At 44.5% G+C, this 21,190-nt stretch overlaps 1 protein-coding gene across 3 annotated transcripts in view; it reads right to left on the bottom strand.

Moving 5' to 3' along the window:
• Positions 1 to 20,358, bottom strand: part of LOC308463756 (disintegrin and metalloproteinase domain-containing protein 2-like) — a 71,554-nt gene extending 51,196 nt beyond the window's left edge. The window contains exons 1-11 of one of the 3 annotated variants that reach the window (XM_080982427.1): positions 20,040 to 20,358; positions 19,365 to 19,432; positions 18,376 to 18,437; positions 17,371 to 17,449; positions 16,533 to 16,609; positions 15,213 to 15,390; positions 13,871 to 13,927; positions 10,147 to 10,218; positions 9,080 to 9,246; positions 7,651 to 7,732; positions 5,924 to 6,057 (exon numbers count right to left, since the gene is read on the bottom strand). In XM_080982427.1, coding sequence (XP_080838553.1) covers positions 5,924 to 6,057; positions 7,651 to 7,732; positions 9,080 to 9,246; positions 10,147 to 10,218; positions 13,871 to 13,927; positions 15,213 to 15,390; positions 16,533 to 16,609; positions 17,371 to 17,449; positions 18,376 to 18,437; positions 19,365 to 19,432; positions 20,040 to 20,097 — 1,034 coding nt within the window. In that variant the 5' untranslated portion in view covers positions 20,098 to 20,358. Of the gene's footprint in view, positions 1 to 5,923; positions 6,058 to 7,650; positions 7,733 to 9,079; positions 9,247 to 10,146; positions 10,219 to 13,870; positions 13,928 to 15,212; positions 15,391 to 16,532; positions 16,610 to 17,370; positions 17,450 to 18,375; positions 18,438 to 19,364; positions 19,433 to 19,553; positions 19,702 to 20,039 lie in introns of those variants that run through there. The other 2 variants (XM_080982425.1, XM_080982426.1) reach the window with 2 other exon arrangements.
• Positions 20,359 to 21,190: the final 832 nt, after the last annotated feature.

Raw genomic sequence — 21,190 nt, 5'->3', positions numbered from 1 at the left:
TAATAGATTTGGGTGGCATGCATATCTTTGGTATGGAAAAGCTAAAGTTCATAGGAGATTTCAAAACCATATTATTAGAAAATCAATTTATGTTGTTTGGGAAAAATATAATAATTTATTAGAGAACAAAACCCCATGGTGGCTGTCACCATTAGAAGTGTTGTCAGTTTAAAAAAAAATATGGAAAAATAATAGGCAACATTTAGAGAGTTGTTAACTGAGGAGGAAAATCAATTGAAAGTAAAAAAAAGTTTGAAGACATAAGACATCAGTTAACTGATTGACTCCAATACCATCAATTAAATGACATTTTTAGGTTGAATAAAGGAATGGATTTTGTTGAAGAATTTTTGAGATTGCAGAAAGAATTGTTGGAAAATGATGAAAAGGTTCTGTCAAAAATGTATAATTTGTTGCTGGAATGGGAAACAAAAGATGAGGAAATAAAATCTGTAATGGTATACTGGGCAAAAACAGCTTCTGGTCTATTTTCCACTCAGAATGGCAGCGCCGTATGAGTTGTCCTCATAAAGGCAACCAGTTTGGGGCTGCTCTGGGCTGTGGGGGAGAGTGTTTTGGGCTCAACACCCCCCAAAAAAAATCCCACAGAAGAGTGGGACTTTGAAAGGATCCAGCGGAGTGAGGTAACAACCTCCCTACAACCTGCAGCTGTCTCCGGCAGCGAGCGGGCGGGCGGCAGGCGGGGACCCACGGCTGGAAACATCGCGCTCGGCAGCCAAAGTCTCAAGCCACCACCAAAGATAAACAGATCTTCCAAACAAGGTAACATTACAACAATAAATTATAAAAGAAGATCTGGGATGCAATTAACAATTTGGATGAAAACAGAAACTAAAAAGGAAGTCAGCGGGCCAGATGGGCTGACCTCCAAGTACTATAAGACATTAAAAGACTACTTGATACAACCTTTGATGGAGGTCAGCAATGAAATTTTGGAGGGGAAGAGGGCACCGGAGTCGTGGAAGGAAGCGTTTATCACATTAATACCAAAGACGGAAGCTGAAAAGACACAACTTAAGAACTATCGTCCCATCTCTCTTTTAAACGTGGATTACAAAATATTTGCAGACATTTTGGCAAGTAGACTTAAAAAAGTTTTAAATGAAGTAATCCATAAGGACCAGGCAGGCTTTCTCCCAGGTAGACATTTGTTTGCCAATACAAGGAACATTATCGACATTTTGGAACTCTTGCAAACAGATATAAACACAAAAGCAGTTTTAATTTTTATAGATGCGGAGAAGGCCTTTGACAACATCTCCTGGAAATTTATGATGGGAAACTTAAAAGAAATGGGAGTGGGACGGGGTTTTGAGAATGGGATTGAGGCGATATATTCAGAGCAGAAAGCTAAACTGATAGTTAACAATGTGGTTACAGAGGAGTTTAAAATTGAAAAAGGAACACGACAAGGTTGCCCTATTTCCCCTTTGTTATTTATCTCGGTTCTGGAAGTGCTATTGAATATGATCAGAGGGGACCGGTTGGTGGAAGGAATCCAGGTCGGACAGAAACAATATAAATTAAAAGCTTTTGCAGATGACCTGGTTTTGACCTTGCAGGAGCCAGAGTCTAGTACGAAAAGAGTACTACAATTGATTAATGATTTTGGTCGGGTGGCTGGATTTAAATTGAATAAACAGAAAACTAAAGTTTTGGGGAAAAACTTAACAGATATAGAGTCAGAACGGTTTCAGAAAGAGACAGAACTTAATGTGGTTAAAAAAGTAAAATACCTAGGGGTAAACATAACATCAAAAAACCTAAGTCTATTTAAGGATAACTATGAAAAATGCTGGGCAGAAATTAAGAGAGACTTAGATAGTTGGTCAAAATTGAAACTTTCTTTGCTAGGCCGAATTGCTGCTATTAAGATGAATGTATTGCCAAAGATGTTGTTTTTGTTTCAAACACTTCAGGTTTTGGACAAGACGGGGTGCTTTCAGAAGTGGCAAAGAGATATTTCTAAGTTTGTCTGGCAGGGCAAAAAGCCCAGAATTAAGTTTAAGATATTAACCGATGCGAAAGAAAGAGGGGGCTTTGCCCTGCCAGATCTAAAGTTGTATTATGAGGCCGCAGCGTTCTGCTGGCTAAAAGATTGGCTACTTCTTGAAGACACTGACGTGTTGGATTTGGAAGGGTTTAACAATGCTTTTGGATGGCATGCATACTTATGGTATGACAAGGTTAAAGCAAATAAGGCCTTTAAGAACCATATTGTCAGAAAATCACTGTTTAATGTCTGGACAAAATATAAAGACTTGCTGGAAAATAAAACTCCAAGGTGGCTTTCACCTTTGGAAGCTAAGGCCCGAAAAAGACCCAATATGGAGGCTAAATGGCCTAAATATTGGGAAATATTAGAAAAAGATGGAGACAATTGGAAATTGCAGAGTTTGGAGAAAATGAAGGATAAAGTGCGAGACTGGTTACACTACGCTCAGATTAAAGAAGTTTTTAAAAATGACAAGAAACTAGGGTTCCAGGTGGAGAAATCGAAACTAGAAACAGAATTGTTAGAACCAAAGACTAAGGTACTTTCAAGGATGTATAACTTGCTGTTAAAATGGAATACACAAGATGAAATGGTTAAATCGGCTATGATAAGGTGGGCACAGGACATTGGGTATAATATCATGTTTGAGGACTGGGAAAGGTTGTGGAGTACTGGGTTGAACTTTACTGCATGTAATGCTTTGAAAGAAAATGTTATGAAAATGATATATAGATGGTATATGACCCCAGTCAAACTTGCAAAAATTTACCACCTGTCTGATAATAAGTGTTGGAAATGTAAAGAGAGTGAAGGAACATTCTTCCACCTCTGGTGGACTTGCCCTAGAGTGAAGGCGTTCTGGGAAATGATTTATAATGAATTGAAAAAGGTATTTAAGTATACCTTCACAAAGAAACCAGAGGCCTTTCTTTTGGGTATTGTCGGCCAAGGGGTGGTAAAGAAGGACCGGACATTTTTTATGTATGCAACAACAGCAGCAAGGATACTTCTCGCAAAGCACTGGAAAACTCAAGATCTACCCACACTGGAAGAATGGCAGATGCAACTGATAGACTACATGGAACTAGCTGAGATGACTGGCAGAATTCGTGACCTGGGAGAAGAGAAGATGGAGGAGGATTGGAAGAAATTTAAGAACTATTTACAAAAACATTGCAACTTGAGTGAATGCTAAGCAGGATGCTAGATCATAAATAATTGAGCACCACTAACTTAGATGATTTAAGAAAATAAGTGAGATTGAGAAAATATAACTCTTTTTGAGAATTGTAAGATTATAAATACATAGAGGGGATACAAGAATGTAAACAAGATAATAAATTGCTGGTAAAAAGTTACAACGATGAAAGTGGGAGCGGGAGATGTGAGGAAGTCCAAAAAATAAATAAATGTGAAAGTATGTTAAGATATTTGTTATATTGTCTGTTACATTTATTCTTATTGTAAACTCCAATAAATATTTATTAAAAATAAAAAAATAAAAAAATAAAAAGGAAGTCAGCTTCTGTTCTCTGAAGGTCAGGCTCTGCAGCGGAAATTTGTGAATGAGAAGAGCCTCCGGGAGGAATTTTAACCCTTTCAAACTGCAACTTAGAGATACTTTAAAGATCTCCCTTCTGCTGGAACATGATTAATTTAACTGAACTTGAATTATTGAACTTTTGAGAAGGGGAAGTGCACAGCTATATTAAGGATAGTTTGAGTTTTTGGAAATAAAAAAATCACCTTGGAATTCCACAATTGGAGCCGAAGCCAAGCAGGAGAACACTCAGCCAAACTTGGGGGTACCCCAAGGGGGGCAGAGTGCCTGGAATAGCTGGAGTTTTAAAAGTGGAACTTTAAGCAATTGGTGGAGACCAGGGTGCAGCATTTCTCTTTGATTATCTTTGTTGCTCATTGGGATTATAATGATATTTGGACTATAATGATATTTGGATTGTTCTTGCTATTATTCTTTTTTGCTTCTAGTCAGCAAAGACCAAATTGGGATTACAATAAGCACCAAGCTTGACTGGATTACAAGTTTACAATTTTACAAGTTGAGAATAACTTTTCAATACCAGAACTTAAAGATCGACCTGTTGGACATCCCTGTAATAAACAATTTGCTTCATGGGAGAAGTTATGGAATGAGGATTTAAAATTTACAGCCTGCTGTACATTAAAAGAGAATTATATGAAAATGATGTATTTGACTCCTACAAGACTAGCAAAAATGTATAAGAACATATGTTGGAAGCGTAAAGTTAAAGAGGGTACATTTCATCATATGTAGTGGACCTGTAAAATAGCTAAAGCCTTCTGGGAAATGATTTATAATGAACTGAAAAAAATGTTTAAAATAACTTTTGTTAAAATACAGAGGCCTTTTTACTAGGTATAATAGGAGAAGAATTACCGAAGGATAAGAAAGTACTGTTTATGTATGCGACAGCAGCGGCAAGAATACTATTTGCCCAGAGACGGAAAGAAGTAAGAGCCCCATCGAAAGAAGAATGGATAATTAAGATGATGGACTATGCAGAGATGGCAAGACTGACCAGGAAGCTCAGGCACCAAGAAGATAACAAATTTAATAGAGAATGGCATAACTTTATAGAATATATTAAAGAACACTGTAAAAATCTAAAAACGTTAGCAGGATTGACATAGAACTTGTAATTTAAAATAAAGTACAATAATTTGGATAAATGCAATTAGATGCAGTTAAAAAAGGAAGCTACATTTTGGAAGCCAAGGGAGGGGTGGAGAGAGGTTCAGGGAACCCCATAAAGGTACTGATATGGACTATGGTTTAATGTAAACGTGTGTGTGTGTGTGTGTGTGTGTGTGTGTGTAAAAAAATGTTTTTTTCTTTTTGAAACTTTGAAAAGAAGAAGAAGGAGAAGGAGAAGAAGAAATACCCCCCCACCCCACATCCTTATGTGTGGGAAACCGGCGGGACAGGGAGAAAGTTTGGCTAAGGCCCTTCACCTGAAACACTGCTTTAAGTTTATTTGTCTCAGGTAGGGAATATTTTTCAGCCCAAGGACCACATACCCTTCTGGACAACCTTCCCAGGGGCCATAGGCCAGTGGAGGCCAGGACTCGGTGGAGCAACAAATGAGAATTATGCCTTGGTATGGCAGGGCAAGTTTCTATGCCTATGCCTCTTTTTCCTCTCTCTGGGCAAACAAGAGGCACCTCAGAAATCAAGGGCACATTCCAGACCTGTAAAAACACATAAGGTACAGAACAAGGCCACTGAGGGGTGTCGCTTGGGGGAAAGGGTGTGTGGTTGCACAACGATGACCACCTCACCCCACTCTGACCAGTAAGCAGCAGCAACCCACCAGTCAGGAAACTAGTGAGCACTCCTGATGAGCTGCTCCTAATTGCTTGGCACCTTTTTGAGGAGAGAGGGGGGACGGCAGGACCCGGGGCTCTCTAGCAGAATGCCTGCCATTAAAACAGGTGGCAGAAGTGTGGGGAGAGCTTGCCTGCTTCAGGACCCTTCTATGGTGCTGCCCTTCACCCTCTCAACCTTTCCACCCCACCCTAGGGGAGAATGGCAGCTGTTCACTTCTGAAGGCAGTAATGGTGTACCATCAGGAGATGGTTTCAGTCTCTATTGCCTCTTAGAAGGCTGGGAAGTGGCTAGGATAGATTAGATAGTTTATCTAACAGACAGCTAGATGGACCTTCCCCAATCTTGAGCCCTCCAGAGGTTTTGGACCACAACTCCCACCAGCCAAGACCAGCATGGCTGTCCTATCCTGGGACTAGTGGGAGCTGTAGTCCAAAACATTGGGAGGGCACCAGGTTGGGGAAGGCTGATACTGATAAAATAACCAGGTTTCGGCTTAGCACCATGCTAATGATGAACGAAGCAACAAAGGCTCTTACACAGCATCGGTACTCATTAAGCAAGTGCCTGGGCAGTGGCATTGTCTTGAGTTGTCGAAGAACAGTCCTAGGCTGAATCCCAGCAGCTGTGCCACGATCACAGAGAAGGTCTCCAGCGTGATCCCATTTTCATACTAAGTAAGAGCACATGAACATTAATGGCCGATAGCTATGAATTACTACCATTACTACTACTACTACTACTACTACTACTGCTACTACATCTTTATTGTGCAAGGGGGCTTTAAAAGGTACAAGAGTACAGGCCTTTGCCCCAAGGAGCCTGGGTTTAGAACTCTGCTTGGTGCTTTGGGCAAAATCGCTACTCAAAACCTTCTTGTCAACCTCTCCCAGGAGCCTTCAGTTTGCTTGCAAGCTGAGACGTCAGGGACAGGAAGAACACAAAAAATGGCAAAAGCAAGAAGAAAAAACTCTGAGGACCAGAACTGTGTGTGGCCTAACAATTGACCTTGTAGGAAGATGGGGGGTGGGACCTAGGGAGAGGCGTGATGGCATTCACATGCACAAAGATATCCCCTTCACAGGTAAAACCCATGGACCTATCTCAGGTGTATTATTAAGTATTTGGCCTGAGCTTTGGTGAGGTGTTAATAATTTGTTCTTCCCATGCTATTCAATGTATCTGACCCTCACTTTCCTAACTGCTGGTCTGCTTCTTTTATAAACTGGATTTGCTGCACTAAAGCAACACTTCTAGGAGTAATAGACAAATAAAAACCAACAAATCACCAGTTCTGGAAGGTGTTCTCAAAGAACTCAAAAGTTTCTAATAAAACAACCACACCCATAACTTATCCCTCAGATCAGTCTGTGTACCTGAGGACTGGAAAGTATCCATTTTTAAAAGGGATCCAGGGGGGATCCTAGAAATTACAGGCCAGTTATCTTAATGCCTGTCCTGGGAAAACTGGTGAAAAGTTTTGTTAAAGATTAAAAAACCAACAAACTTTACTGAAGCACAGCAGCAAGGCTTAAGCAAGTCCTTTCTTACAGACCTATTGCGAGTTCTTTGAGAGCGTCAACAAACATACAGATAAAAGTGATCCAGTTGACGCAGTGTACTTGGACTTTCAAAAAGCTTTCAACAAAGTCCCGGTACTTCACCGAAGACTTCTGAGTAAGCTTAACAGTCAAGGAATGAGAGGACATTTCTACTCCCCACCCCCACCCCATGGTCTCAAGGGTGCTCAGAGTACCCAGCAATTATTTACAGAGCAGAAACATCCACTTCAGCTGTAGTCATGTGTTTAACCTCAGGTCTAGTTTGGCCCAAAGTTTTCAGACATCACAACTTTTAAGAAATCAAGAACAGTTCAGCAAGTGAATGAGCACAGTACAGTGGTGCCTCGCAAGACGAAATTAATTCGTTCCGCGAGTTTTGTCGTCTTGCGATTTTTTTTGTCTTGCGAAGCACGGTGTCGGGAAAGTTTTGGAAAAGCTTCAAAAATCACCAAAGTCTTTAAAAACCTCAAAAAAGGCTACCACACCACGTTCTATGAGTTGCTCCTCGAAGTCAAGTCGCAACTGTATTAACGGTGTTAAGAAAAAGGAAACAAACTTGCAAGACGTTTCCGTCTTGCGAAGCAAGCCCATAGGGAAAATCGTCTTGTGAAGCAGCTCAAAAAACGAAAAACCCTTTCATCTAGCGAGTTTTTCGTCTTGCGAGGCATTCGTCTTGCGGGGCACCACTGTACATGCAGTCTTACCATGGCAATTGCTGCAGAAGAAGGTCTGTGGCACATCTTTCTTGCAAATGTTGACCCCACAGAATCCCCCCTGTTCCTGTAGCTGGGGTGAGGAAGAAAGGAATTATGCTTTTGTTGCAATTAGTACCTTAGCAAAAAGCATAAAAAAGGAACACTTCCTTACATAACAGCTCTTTTGGGGGGAGCAGGGGCAGGCATCTGTGTGCTTTCCTGGGATGCCTCTTCAACACCACCCAAAAACCCACATGGGACAGCTGCGCATTTCTGCATTGCAGGAGGTTGAACTAGATGATCTTCAGGGATCCTTTCAGCTCTACAATTCTGATTCTATATAGCAGAGGAGGGAAGGAGTGACCTGTCTCTTCTCTGCCAGCCTGCTCACTGTGTGGACCTCATTATCAGAGGGATTGACAAAAGATAGAACAGGATTTCCTGACAGATCTGTAAGCATCGGGCTCTAGAGTAGATCAGCAAGGATTCTGCCTCTCAAATGTTTAACAACAGCAGCAACAATGGGGGGTTTGCCACCTTCTAACAGGCCACTTTCACATCATGCATTTAAAGGTACCACTTTAAACAGTCAGTGCTTCCACCAAATAATCCTGGGAGCTGTAGTTTGTTAAGGGTGCTGAGAGTTATTAGGAGATGCCTAATCCCCTCACAGAGCTACATATCCTAGGGTTCCCTGTGACATGAGATTGACTCTGTTCTCCATATGGTTCTCCAAATAACTCTCAGCACACTTAACCAACTACAGTTCCCAGAATTCTTTGGTGGAAGCCATGACTGTTTAAAGTGATGCTTTAATTGTGTGAATGTAGCCTGAGATTGCTGAGATGAAGAAAGCTTGGGTGGCTTATACATTTAAAACTACTATGTGCTTTGCACACAGAAGGTCCCAGGTTCAGCCCTCAACATCTCCATTTACATGTACCACTCAGGATCCTTCTTCGGAGATTCCCAGAGAGGCACTGGCAACCAGGGGTGTACAATACTGGGCTCAGTGGACTTAGCTTCTTACCTGCATCCAGAGCTCAAGGACCACAGCTCAGTGGCAGAGCACCAAAGTTCAATCACTGGAAGCATCTCCAGGTAGCAAGCAGGTGATGGGAAAGAAACCCCTTCTTTACCTCATGTCCTGGAGAGACGCTGCCCATCAATATAGACAACACTGATCTACATGGACCAGTGCAAGTCCATATAAGACTGCTTCCCAGAAGTCCTTGGATACTTGCTTCCCTCACATGCCTCTTTGCTACCAACCATGTCCCTCCCTCACATGCATGGAGCCCCCAACTGTTTGGACTGCTCTTCACAGCCTTCTCCCTCTCTCCTGCCTGCCCAGCACTTTGGCCATGTTGTCCACTCAGGCAACACCAAAGGCTTTAATACAGGCATTCTTTAATAACGGGGGGAACACACTCCTTACACAAACAAGAATGCCACATCGTGGGGTCGTAGAGCAAGGTGGACCAGTTTCCAGTCCACAAACTTTTCCAGTAACTCATTGGCTGTCCCTGTGGTGGAGATTTTATCCCTGTCTTTCCAAAACTCCATAGAGGACAGTATAATCTTCATGTTGAGTTTGTAAAACATCTGAAAATAGGAGCAATATGGTTAAGTTCAATAGAGGCCACAGGCTTTACATGTTCAGACTTCAGTCCCCAGCTGGAGGAATTATTCACCATCATCATCATCATCATCATCATCATCATCATAATTTATATGCCAATCTGGCTGGGTTTCCCCAGCCACTCTGGGCGGCTTCCAACAAAATATTAAAATACAATAGTCTGTTAAACATTAAAAGCTTCCCTAAACTTCCCTAAACCCTAATTTCCTATGGAATTATTTACCGTATATGCTGCTTTTTTGAGTAACATCCACACAATGTTATACAGAACATAGTGTTTTTTTGTTGAGGGGGCTGTGGGGCTTGGACAAGCTTTTGGGGGCAGAGCCAGGAGATACCATGAATCTGGGATGGGTTCATTCATTCATTCATATGAGGGGTGACATTTTTTAAAACTGACTTTTCTCAGTTTTATTTTATTTTGTAATATTTTTTTTAAATATCCATTCCAAACAATATTACAAAAATAAGATTGATTCAAGTATAAATATATACTGGCACACACCCCTCTACCTTTGAACAGTATTTCAGGATTTGCATGACATTTCTTTAAAGCAAAAGATAGTAAACAAATAGAATAACCTTCTGCTTAACATAATATTCAATCTGCCATGTTAGATAATACTATTTTCCTTTACAGCATTCATTGTTTTTAGACCTACAAAACCAAGGCTCCACATTTCATTATCTTAATTTTGAGTAACCTTCTTCCCTTCTTATTTTCCCTTAAAAGACCAAACCATTCTAGATGTAGTAGCAACTGTTCTACCAGATTCTGGACTATTTATAAATATATTTAAATAGATCTGGGCTGTTGTGCCCAGCACAACTTTGACTCAGGCTGTTTGTTGCCATTGACTTACCGTGTTGATAAAGCTGATGAGCTGAGTGATTTTCTTCATCACAACATCTTCATCTGAACCCATATAGTCATACTGGGAAAGAATAAGATTCTCTCATTAGCCATTGCATCAGGCTCACTGAAGATGCTCTAAGCCAGAAGCCACCACATTATCTGGGCCAGGATACACATCTCAATGTGCTGTGGCTGTCAGGCTCAGGATGGCTGCTGGTGCCACATCTAAAACAGAGCAAGCAAGAGCTGTTTGACAGTGGGACAGACTAGCTTGGGAGGTGGAAGAATCTCCTTTTCTGGGAAGTTTTTAAACAGAGGTTGGATTCTTTAGCTGTGGTTCCTGCATTACAGGGGGTTGGATTACATGACCTTTGAGGCCCTTTCTATGACGACAAAGGTGAGTAAGATTATGGACTTCTTCACGACCCTTCCCCTCTGCAGGGAGGTGGGATCCAAATGGTTTCCAGAGAGTGGTAGGGGATGTTTTATCCCATGTTGATGGTCTCTCAGCTGATTCCCTGGTGGCCCACTGGAATGCGGAGTTAACCAGGGCTATTGATTGTCTGGCTTCGAAGTGCCCTCTCTGATTGCACAGAACCCGGATAGCCCCTTGGTTTTCCCCGGAGCTGAGGGGGATGAAACAATCGCTGAGATGGCTAGAACGCTGGTGGCAGAAAACTCATTCTGAATCTGACCGGAAACAGGTTAGAGCTCGGGGGCCCACCAGGGGGCGCATTGGAAGATGGCCGACAATAGCATCTCTCCGACCCACACGAGGTAATTAAGAGGCTGATATGGGAGTATGCAGCCTCCCTGGCCCCCCAAGGGAATGGGGGGCACTGCCTTGCCTGCTGTGTCCATAATTCACCCCTGGATTCGAAAGAAGGGGGTGAGGGCACTAGGCACAAAGCCCTTGGGTGGGTCGGCTCTCCCGGACGCTGTCTATGATCGCGCACTGGTTTGCAACAGCTCGAAATATATAATTGGATAAGAAGCAAATGCACATATTTCAAGTGAAGATCGGTATTAAAGGGATCTCTGTGATGTGGAGCAACGGGCTGGATTCAATAATAAATCAAGAAGAAGTCTCATCAAAGGATCGGTATGTCGGAGTGAGACTGAAAAGGGGGGGGGGGACTTTTCTTTCTTTTTTGACTTATGTGAGTACCCAATAACCCTCCCTCCTAAGAAAGAATAGTTGCAAATTACTGATTACAAGCAGGAGGATTAAGAACATTGTGGAAATTAATTACTAATCAAAGATATGGCTTGTGGAACATCGAGAAAAGAAAGAAGGTTCTCTGTGACGCAATTAGAAATAGAGGCTGTTATGGCAGATCTGTCCGCAGAAGGAGGGGGAGGAGGACTATGGCTCGTAACGATATTGGAATGTGAGTTCGGCATGGCAGGGCCCCCTGAAAAAAAATTATGAGAGCGGCAGGTCTGTGGAAAACAGAACAGACTGTGGGAATTGTTTTGTACGGAGTGTTGAAATGATGTCTGTTTATTTTGATATGGCTCTTGGACGAACGTAAAAGCCACACAGGATAACAACGTTTGTTTTCAACCCGCTTGTGGAAATTATCAGAGATCACAAAGAAAGGAATATATGATAACAACAAGAAGATGAGGAAAACAACAAAGAGAAGATTGAATAGAACTGGGACTATTATTTGGTCAGAACTATGTCATCAAAGCAGCAGCAAGAGAGATATTTGGATCCCATTCGAAGCTTGAAATATGGGTACCCCCAACAAAAATTTAAAAATTTGGCTATGTAATTTGGAATTGATGTGATTTGGAATTAATGTGATTTGATTGGCCTGTTAATAAAAGTTATTTTTTAAAAAAATCCCAAACAAACAGGTTAGAGCTCAATGTCGAGCCTACCAAGTGGTGATAGTGACGGCGAAAAGGACCTTCTTCACTGCCTCTATTGCATCTGCAGAAAACAGCAGGAGGCGACTCCTTCAGGTGGTTCATAATCTAATGGAACCACTTTCACCATTGAGGCCCGGGAAGGGCCCCAAGATCTCCTGCAATGATTTTGCAAAGTTTTTTTTGCAGATAGTCGCTCAGATTCAGAAAGAGGTAGACTCTACCTTGGGAGCAGGGCCGGGGCGGGAGAGTGTTAAGAGTTCTGTCTAGTCAAGTTGCATGAGATCAATTCCAATCTGTTACCGCCGAGGATGTGGACAGGCTGCTTGGACAACTGAAACCGACCACCTGTCTCCTTGATCCATGCCCTTCCTGGCTTATAAAAGCAAGCCAGGAAGGGCTGGGCGATGGGCTCCGCAGGGTGGTGAATGCTTTTCTGTAAGGGAGCCTTCCCAGATCCACTGAAAGAGGCGGTCATTAAACCGCTTCTTAAAAAACCATCTTTAGACCTGGCCAATATGGCCAACTATTGCCCAGTCTCAAATCTTCCATTCTTGGGCAAGGTGATTGAGCAAGGTGGTTGCTCAATAACTCCAGGCATGGTTGGGGGATGTGGACCATTTGGATCCCTTCCAGTCGAGATTCAGGCCTCATCATGGGACTGAAACTGCCTTGGTCACACTGGTTGATGATCTCCGGTGGGCTAGGGACAAAGGTGAAAGCTGTTTCCTAGTTCTGCTGGATCTCTCAGCAGCCTTTGAAAACATCAACCATAACATCCTTCTGGACCATCTTGAGGGGCTGGGAGCTGGGGGCACTGTTATACAGTGGTTCCACTCCTTCCTCCTGGGCTGTGTTCAGAAAGTGGTATTGGGGGATGAGTATTCAGACCCCTGGGCTCTCAGTTGTGGGGTGCCTCAGGGTTCTCCCCCAAGCTTTTTAATATCTATATGAAGCTGTTGCGAGAGATCATCAGGGGGTTTGGGCTGAGTGTTCATCAGTATGCGGATGATACCCAGCTCTACCTCTCCTTTAAATCAGAACCGGTGAAGGTGGTTAAGGTTCTGTGTGAGTGCCTAGAGGCGGTTGGAGGATGGATGGCGGCTAACAGATTGAGGTTGAATCCTGACAAGACAGAAGTACAGTGGTACCTCCGGTTAAGTACTTAATTCGTTCCAGAGGTCCGTTCTTAACCTGAAACTGTTCTTAACCTGAAGCACCACTTTAGCTAATGGGGCCTCCTGCTGCTGCCGAACTGCCAGAGCACAATTTCTGTTCTCATTCTGAAGCAAAGTTCTTAACCTGAAGCACTATTTCTGGGTTAGCGGAGTCTGTAACCCAAAGCATATGTAACCCGAGGTACCACTGTACTGTTCTTGGGGGACAGGGGGCAGGCGGGTGTGGAGGACTCCCTGGTCCTGAATGGGGTGACTGTGCTTCTGAAGGACCAGGTGAGCAGCCTGGGAGTCATTTTGGAAATCCAGCCGGATGGGTGGGGTATAAATAGTAGTAATTATTATTATTATTATTATTATTATTATTATTATATGGAGAAAGTGGGCAGAGAGCTTTTCCTCCTACTCTCATTATCCTAGAACTCAAGATGTTTCCCCTCCACTGCCAGACATAGGAGGCTGGGAATTGCCCATGTTTTGTCACACTAAAATCCTGCTTGAAGGCTTCCCATGGGCATCTCGTTGGCCACCATGGGAACAGGATGCTGGACCCCATGAGTCTTCTCTTATGTTTGTATATGAAGAAAGAACATACTTCTGAAAACCTTGTAATGAAAGCTTGAAGTGACGTACGTAGTGGGGGGGGGGGGCAACAGGGAGTTCTTCAAATAAACCTACCAATCCCTTGGCCACAACTATGTGCATTTCCACATATCTCGTGGTGCTGAAGTTAACCTGTTGTAATTCAAGAAAGAACATACCATTACTGCACTCATACTAACATCATGAAAAATTCACAGGTAGAACTCTAAATGCTGCTGAATCAGAATTCAAAATGTAGGTGAAGTATCTGGCAGATCGGGGTTGCATCAAAGCCTGGAGAAATGTGGGGTGGGTTCCCAGGCATTGGTCATACTGGCTGGGGCCAGTAGGAACTGTAGTCCAACATTTGGTGGGGGAGCACAGCTTTCTCATGGCTCAGCTAGGAAGGCCAATAGCCTGATTCTCTATTCTCAACATGTTCATTCAAAAGAATTATTTGAGAGAAGGCATTACTGTTTAAACTGGTATCATAGTATTTTAAATGTATGGTGTGAATGTGGCCTAAGACAAGGTTGGGGAATGTTTTTCAAACCGAGGCCACATTCCTTTCTATGCAACCTGCCAGAGCCGGACACATAATTAAGCCAAGGGCCCATTAAGCAGCCAGGCAACCAGCTCCTCCAGCAAGGCAGAGCCAACTGCACTTGGGCCAGCTTTCATAAGGTTTTAGTTGCCTCCACCTCTCTGCAGAGACAATATCTGTTGCTTCAGCAAGGCCCTTTGGAGCTGTTTTTCACTGGACTCTGCTGGCTTCCTTAGATGTGGACAGCATTTTCACCTTTTTATTTCTTGATTTTGGAGTCTCCCTTTAAGGTTGCAATCCTGTGCACACTAATCTCAGTCAAAACAGTGGTACCTACTTCTGATGAAACATGCACAGAATTAGGCTGCAGAGGTGAGCATAACACACAGCTTGCTGGAGACGCTAAGCTATGAAGCTGCTGCTCAGAGAGCCAGCAGGGCATCATAACTGTCAGTGTGAAAGCTGAGAAGAAGAAAAGCAGTGTTCTGCCAGAGAGTATATGCTTTCTAGGTGGTCAGAAAAGGAACAGCTCTATTGACGGGGGTGGCGGCAAGGTTTTGCTCCTGGAAATCAAGCAACAGGCTTGTGGGACCTGCAGTTGCTTTTAGGGTGCTACTTAAGGCCCATATTGCTTTCTCTGTTGACTGTGGGCTCACCTCTGTTCTGCATCCACATGTATATGGACAAACAGTTACAAGCACTGAAGTCTTGGGGCGGGCACAGTTCTCATCGAAAGAAAGCTGGCCTTGAAAAGGCTTCCCCCAGGAACTCCTACTGCTTAGGGGAGGGGGGAGGGAGGGAGGGAAGGAGCATGTACATGCATAGGTGCACGTATTACTATTTTGTTTTGGATCTATACACACAATTTTCTTTAAAGAAAAAAAAAGCACTCACTGGTATTCCTGATTCTACCCTTGGCGTTATTCCTGAACTCCATCTAATGGAATAATTCTGTTCAGAAAGTGGATGCTCTGCATCTTCATATTCAATCTGATAAACAAGATGCTGAAATCCAGAAGCAGATTCAACTGGCTCAATTCCGTAGCTGCTGTTCTCAAACTGCAACAGCCCACTGGTAGGAGGAGATAAGGTGGAAAAGAAGCCCCCCACCCCAAAAAAATGTTGATGGTGCAAACCGTGACTTGGTAGCCAAAAGCTAAATTCCCATTTCAGTCCAATGCAATGCTTCAGCTGGTGGGCAGGGAGTTCAATCCTACTTTCTGCAGGGACTGGCTGTGTGAGCAGCCAATCCAACTATGTTTCTACATATGACCTACCACATATGGCATCAGCGTGGAGCACATAGGCATGGTTCATGGGGAAAGGCGTTTAGGCCAAACAGTAAGACCTAGTGGGCCAAATCTGGTACACAGTCTGGGGTTAGCCCATCCCTAATATAGGAGAAGCTGACATGGGATGGAAATAATCCCATTTGAAAGAAAACTGAAAAAGACAGCCTTTTCCCTGAGTACTAAACAAAAACCACAGAGCCCAGGGCTTGCCAATCAGAAGATTGGCAGTTCGAATCCCTGCGACAGGGTGAGCTCCTGTTGTTCAGTCCCAGCTCCTGCCCACCTAGCAGTTCGAAAGCATGTAAAAGTGCAAGTAGATAAATAGGTACCGCTCCGGCAGGAAGGTAAACAGTGTTTCCGTTCGCTGCCCTGGTTTCGCCAGAAGCAGCTTAGTCATGCTGGCCACAAGACCCGGAAGCTGTCCACGGACAAAACGCCAGCTCCCTCGGCCAGTAAAGTGAGATGAGCACCGCAACCCCAGAGTCGTTTGCAACTGGACTTAACGGTCAGGGTTCTCTTTACCTTTACTGACTAGAACACCCGACTATTCTGTTGTATCAGGTGTGCATGTTATGGCAATCCATATAAAATGAACAGATCCTCAGTGTGTGTTCAGAGGAGCTATTTGGGAAATGTATACTTGAGACTGCATGTAACTGGTGAGTAGAAAATGCTGATATATGTTAGTTAAATGTCAGTTATAAAAGGGAGTTCAATTTATACCTTGACTTTTACCATGTGTGTGTTTGTGAAGAGGCTGATTCATCCATGCCTAGTTATACTTTGCCACTCTGGCTTATTAAGCAGGATGTCAAATTTCAGTGGGGTTATCCTTGCTCAAAGCCCTGGAGTGCTCTGCAGGCAGCTGAACTTGGGACTGAGGAACAAAGGGTTCTGTTCAAGAATAACACATAGGTCTCACCTAAGCCCAAGGCAGGTGCTGAGCATCACAATGGAATCAGTATAGCCTTCAATGTAGCCTTGATAGTAGCAATTGCGCTAGAAAGAGTAATCAGAACACTTTACCTACTACCAGGGGGCAACTCAAAAGTGAAATACATACACTGCTATATGAAATCCAATCCTAGAGCACACAATTCAAATGAGAGGTTAACAGGCTAAATTTCGGGTTGTTACCTAAAACCAAACTATGCAGTTACTCACCTTTCCTCTTGGGCTGACCAACTGCAGTTTCCCTTCTGGTCACAGTCAGGGTTGATGCTCACGTGGACAGTCCATTGAAAGCTGCTCCAGCAGCACCACAGAGAGTGGGGTATCTAGGCTTGTTTCTCCACTGCATATTGCCTAACCATGGATGCACTGGAACCCGCATATGAATTTGTGCAATGGGCCAATCCTCTGCTGCTGGTGGTGAAACAAGGTGCACAAGTGGCACCAGCGGCCTAACACCCCCCACCAGTGCAGGAGCAGGCCAAAGGTGTTGAGCTTTGTTTAGGGCAACCAGCCACCAATTTCAGGTGCCACCCTGCAGCACCTGAAATGACCAACAACTGCCGTGATCCTTCCCACCCCCGGCTACGCTAATGTGTGGCACACTCGGTGTAAGGATGTCTGTTTTTGTTTGATGCGTGCTTCGAAAATTCCCTGCCTTCTTAATTATTATCAACATATATATTTCAACTAATCAGTTAAAACTACTATAGTTAATCTATTTTAAAAAATTGGTTGGCAGGTCTAATGTAGCTCGAACGATAGCCACTCAAAGAGAAACCTGTTTCCTACACCTGAGAGAATCTTACCTGAATGGGAGGAACAAAAGACACTGCTGACCCTCCATGGCTATACGTATAAACTCTGAAATCATTGGTTAAAAAGGATCTAAAAACAAAGCATAAAAAATACACAAAGGTGGCACGGAAAAGAGGGAAGGAGGGAGAAATGGTCCAGAAAGTTACAACAGTGCCTGCTGTCATGTCCTGATATGTGACAGTGACTCAGAGCAGTATCCAACTAATGCGTACCATCAGCGCAAGGAGTTCCATGATGTGCACATGGAGCCCGCAAGGCCTTTTTGGGTGGCGGCTCTTGGCAACATTTAAGAAAAGGCATCTTAGCCTCCCAAAGTGCTTCTGCATGGCTGGAATGTGTTATGGAACTGTTATCATACCTCTTGCTTGCCTGGATGAAGGTGGTGGGGCGGGGGCAGGTGTATAAACCTTTGAATTTTGCATGGCTGGCACGTCTGCCACACAAGGGTGCACCCATTATTTGTCGCTGGACCTGCCACCCCCACCCCACTGGCATGCAGCTCCAGAAAAGCTGCCCTCTATGGAATGAGGTCCTTGGGCCTTTATAAGGGGTGCGCCTCCCCTTCTGTTACAATATTTTACCTTCTCAGCAATTCCGTGCACTGGCTGGCAGAGGTACCTTTGTGGGCACATTTTTAATTCAAGAAGGTTTTCCCAGGAGGCTACAAAGGAGCCAACTCCTAGGGGCCAAGGTCCCACAAGTTGATAGGCATTGTCATTCAAATGGTCTGTGTGTGCTGCATCATGTGATCAATTATTCAGGGCGGGGCTTACCTGCACCCCATATTTTATTCAAATTGGCAGCCTAGGAGGCTATTAAGATTTACTTCTGAAAGTAAGCTTGTTTTCTTTACAGAGGATAGCTGAGTGCTTTGTCCCCTCTCTTCCTCAGAAAAGCTTTCCAGGAAATCTTTCTAGACACTACCAGGATTTATTAAACAAGATTGCAATGTCTTATAGAATGGGGAGCAAATCCCAGTTATTTATTCTACTCACTGTTGCTTCAGATGAATGATATATGGCTTTCCATTTATATCAATATCAAAGGTCATCCTTTCCTGCAATAGCCAAAGGGTTAATCATGCTATAGTTTTTATTTTGTTTACACATAAAACTCCAGCCTATGCAAAGAATTTGTGCACACTCCACATGGTACAGATGGTAAAAAGTAGTACAGATGAAGAACAGATTTTAACAAATGGCTTGTGGCCACTGCAAGCCTGAGTCATTTCAATCATGAAGCTCAGTACAGAAATTTAAATTAATAATAGTAATAATGGCTTTAGCTGGAAGTGGGATTAGAACAGTGGTTCCCATGCAGCGCTTTACAATGCTACAAATGGGATCCACAGCAAAATGTTGCAGCATATGTCCACCCCCTAAGAGGAATGCTCCTGTTCCTGTCTCTAGGCTACCAGCAAGAGGAACCTTGTTCACATTAGTGGGGGAACTTTTTTCTTGCCCTCCCCCGCTTCCCCAAACAGAAGCATTTATCTCTATGGGATGATGTGGGAGTTGGCTTAGTTCTGCACAATGTGGCAGTAAAAAGGACCAGGATGGGGCAAAGTTCTCCAGGAACTCTACACGTTTGCGCAGTCTCAGTAAGCCATAGCTTCACTAACTGCCTCGTGCAAACCAACTTGTCTGCTGCTGCTCAAATTAACATTGTTGGTTTTAAAAGTTAGCATTTTTTTTAAAAAAAACCTTTTAATTTAGGGCTGCCATACATCCAGAATTTCCCAGACATTACCAAGATTTCAAAGGCGAAATTGTTATCCAGGGGGAATTTCCGAAAGGTGGTGCTTTGTCCTGGATCTTAGGCAGGTCAAATGAAAAATCATGGTCAACAATTTTGGGGCCAACAACTTTCGGGATGTCCCGGTTTTTACTTTTTGAAATATGGCAACCCTAAAAGTAAACAGCCTTGACAGGGCAGTCTGGAATGAAAGGTCAGGTGGAACACTTTTCATAATCAAACACAATACCGTATTTCCAGTGACGTAAGATGGGATCCTCTGAGGAACAGTCACTTGGAGGAATGTTCGCTGAGACCCTAGACAGAAGAGACGCTTCTATAGCCATTTATCCGTGAATACAGTGCACTTAGATAAGCTCTGGGTGGGTACTAGAGGGAAATCATTTTGCAAGAATTTTCAGCCCCCTCAACCAATTACCGTTTTTCAGCATATATGGCATGGAGCCATGACAGCTAAGGTAGCAGATTTGAATGTATGTCCGTCCGTACGTATGTATGTAACTACACATTTGCAGTGTAACTGTGACTTTTTCAAGGGCAGGAGTTTAGGGGCCAAGGAAGGCGGCCTTCGTGCCCCTCAGCCTCATTCTGCAGCAAAGAGGCGCCGCCCCCGGAGCAGCTTCTTCCTCGGCTGCTGCGCTCGTGCGGGGCCGCAGCTCCGCCGCCGCCGCCGGGTCAGGCCTGGCCCGGGGAGCAGAGCAGGAGAGGGGGGCAGCAGCGCGGCCGCACCCCCGCTCGGCCCCCGCAGCGCTTCCCGGCCCTCTCGTCCCCTCTCGGGCTCCGCGGGACGGGCAGTGCGCACGGATGGCGCCTGGATACCGAGAAAAACGGCGGCGGCCCCTCCGAGGAGCCAGGAAGAAAGGCCAGAGGAGGAGCGGGGCCCCCGGGGGCGCAGCAGGCTCACCCAGCGCAGAAAGCAGGCACACGCTGCGCAGCGCCAGCAGCAGACCAAGCAGCGCCATGGCGCCCCTCGCTCGACCCGCAGCCGCCGGCGACCAGTAACGGGCGCCGAGGAACTCGAAGGCGGGGCCCGGGAGAAGGGCGCGCTGGCGCCGCCGCGGGCCAACGGCTGCCGGGCGGGGCGGAGGAGCGCGAGGGGCCACGTTGCAGGCTGCCTTGGCCGAGGCGCCGGGGCTGGGAGAGGCAGAGCTGCAGGCGGGTGGGGCGCGCGCAAAAGGGGCTCGGCTCTCGCCAACGTGCCCCCTTCCTGCTGCTTTTGCGGATTGGGCAAGAACCGCTCATCCTGAGCCGGCGTTTGGATTCATCAAAATGTCTATAAACAAGTTTCAAAAAGCCATGATTTCTAATATATGAGCGTGGTGCAGTCTCCCAGTTGGTAGAGCATGAGGCTCTTAATCTCAGGGTCGTGGGCTCAAGCCCCACATAGCTGTCATAGTGTCCCTTATTTGAAGGGACAGTCCCTTATCCCAGCGCCGTGTCCCGCTGCTGTCCCTTATTGATGATGTCCCTTAAATTTCCCAGGTTTCAAAGGAAGCAGCTCCTCTCCCTCCCTTCCTGCCGGCCCGTTGAACCTCTGGTTACAAAGTTGGCTGGACAGTGTTCTCGAAGCTAACCAGCATGAGTTTGACCAGACTGCAGGAAGACTGGAATGCCTGGAACAGGTGAGGCTGAAGGTCCCTTATTTTGGCTGCTGGTCCCTTATTTTCAAGGCTGCTGGTCCCTTATTTTCAAATCTGTAAGTTGACAGCTATGCATTGGGCAAGATTCCTGTATTGCAGGGGATGGACTAGAAGAGCCTTGCGGTCCCTTCCAACTCTGTAATTCTGATTGTATGTATGAGCATGGGAAATGAGGGGCAGATGGAGCCCAACAACCTGGGAGGGCGAAGGGAAGTTTTCTTTCTGCAGTTCTCTTACTGCACATAACTGTGGCATTATGGGACTATGAGAACTATTGCTTCTTTTCTCTTGCATTCTGGGAAGTTTCGCTCATAATCTTTTCTCTGCTTCTGCACAAGAGTCTGAGAATGTTCTGAACAGTTCCCATTGAGTTCATGAAACAGTGTATCCTGACTTGTTCTTAATGCATTGCTGA

The sequence above is a fragment of the Podarcis pityusensis genome (assembly GCF_964106645.2).
Source record: "Podarcis pityusensis genome assembly, chromosome: 15".
Taxonomy (NCBI): domain Eukaryota; kingdom Metazoa; phylum Chordata; class Lepidosauria; order Squamata; family Lacertidae; genus Podarcis; species Podarcis pityusensis.
The sequence above is the reverse complement of the archived record's forward strand: the minus strand, read 5'-3'. Positions and strand labels throughout refer to the sequence as shown.